The sequence below is a fragment of the Cystoisospora suis genome, assembly GCF_002600585.1.
Source record: "Cystoisospora suis strain Wien I chromosome Unknown contig_111, whole genome shotgun sequence".
Taxonomy (NCBI): domain Eukaryota; phylum Apicomplexa; class Conoidasida; order Eucoccidiorida; family Sarcocystidae; genus Cystoisospora; species Cystoisospora suis.
Window position 1 is genome coordinate 106,020 of NW_027152913.1, and position 479 is coordinate 106,498.

General features: G+C 45.3%; 1 protein-coding gene across 1 annotated transcript in view; it reads left to right on the plus strand.

The window, feature by feature from the left end:
* CSUI_000248 (eukaryotic translation initiation factor 2 gamma) overlaps window positions 1–479 on the plus strand; it is an 11,007-nt gene that overhangs the window by 4,130 nt on the left and 6,398 nt on the right. The window contains exon 5 of the mRNA XM_068060482.1: window positions 63–246. Coding sequence (XP_067927543.1) covers window positions 63–246 — 184 coding nt within the window. The remainder of the gene's footprint in view (window positions 1–62; window positions 247–479) is intronic.

Below are 479 nucleotides of genomic sequence, written 5' to 3' on the forward strand. Positions count from 1 at the left end.
TATCTTTAATCTATCTATCATATGTCTCTGTGTGTTTGTGTCTCTTGTATCTTTTTGTCTAGACACGTCTCCTTCGTCGATTGTCCAGGACACGATATTCTTATGGCTACTATGCTCAACGGAGCAGCGGTGATGGACGCCGCTCTTCTTCTTATTGCAGGAAACGAGCCTTGCCCCCAGCCTCAGACTAGTGAACATCTAGCTGCGGTCGAAATCATGCGACTCCAGCATATCATCATTCTTCAGGTGAGAAAGAACAACAAGAAGACGAAGAAAGACAACCACAATCTTTCTCTCTTCTTTTCTTTTCATCCCTTTCCTGTGGAATCAAATCAAGACTCTGAGGAGGGAGTATCGGACTCATCCGAGTAGAAGAAGGAAGACGGAGAGTAGAAAAGAGAAGAGAACAGCAGGGGTCGGTCTGAAGGAGCGTTCGTCGATCGGCCCTAGTTTCTATGAATGAACTTCAATGGCTTTCT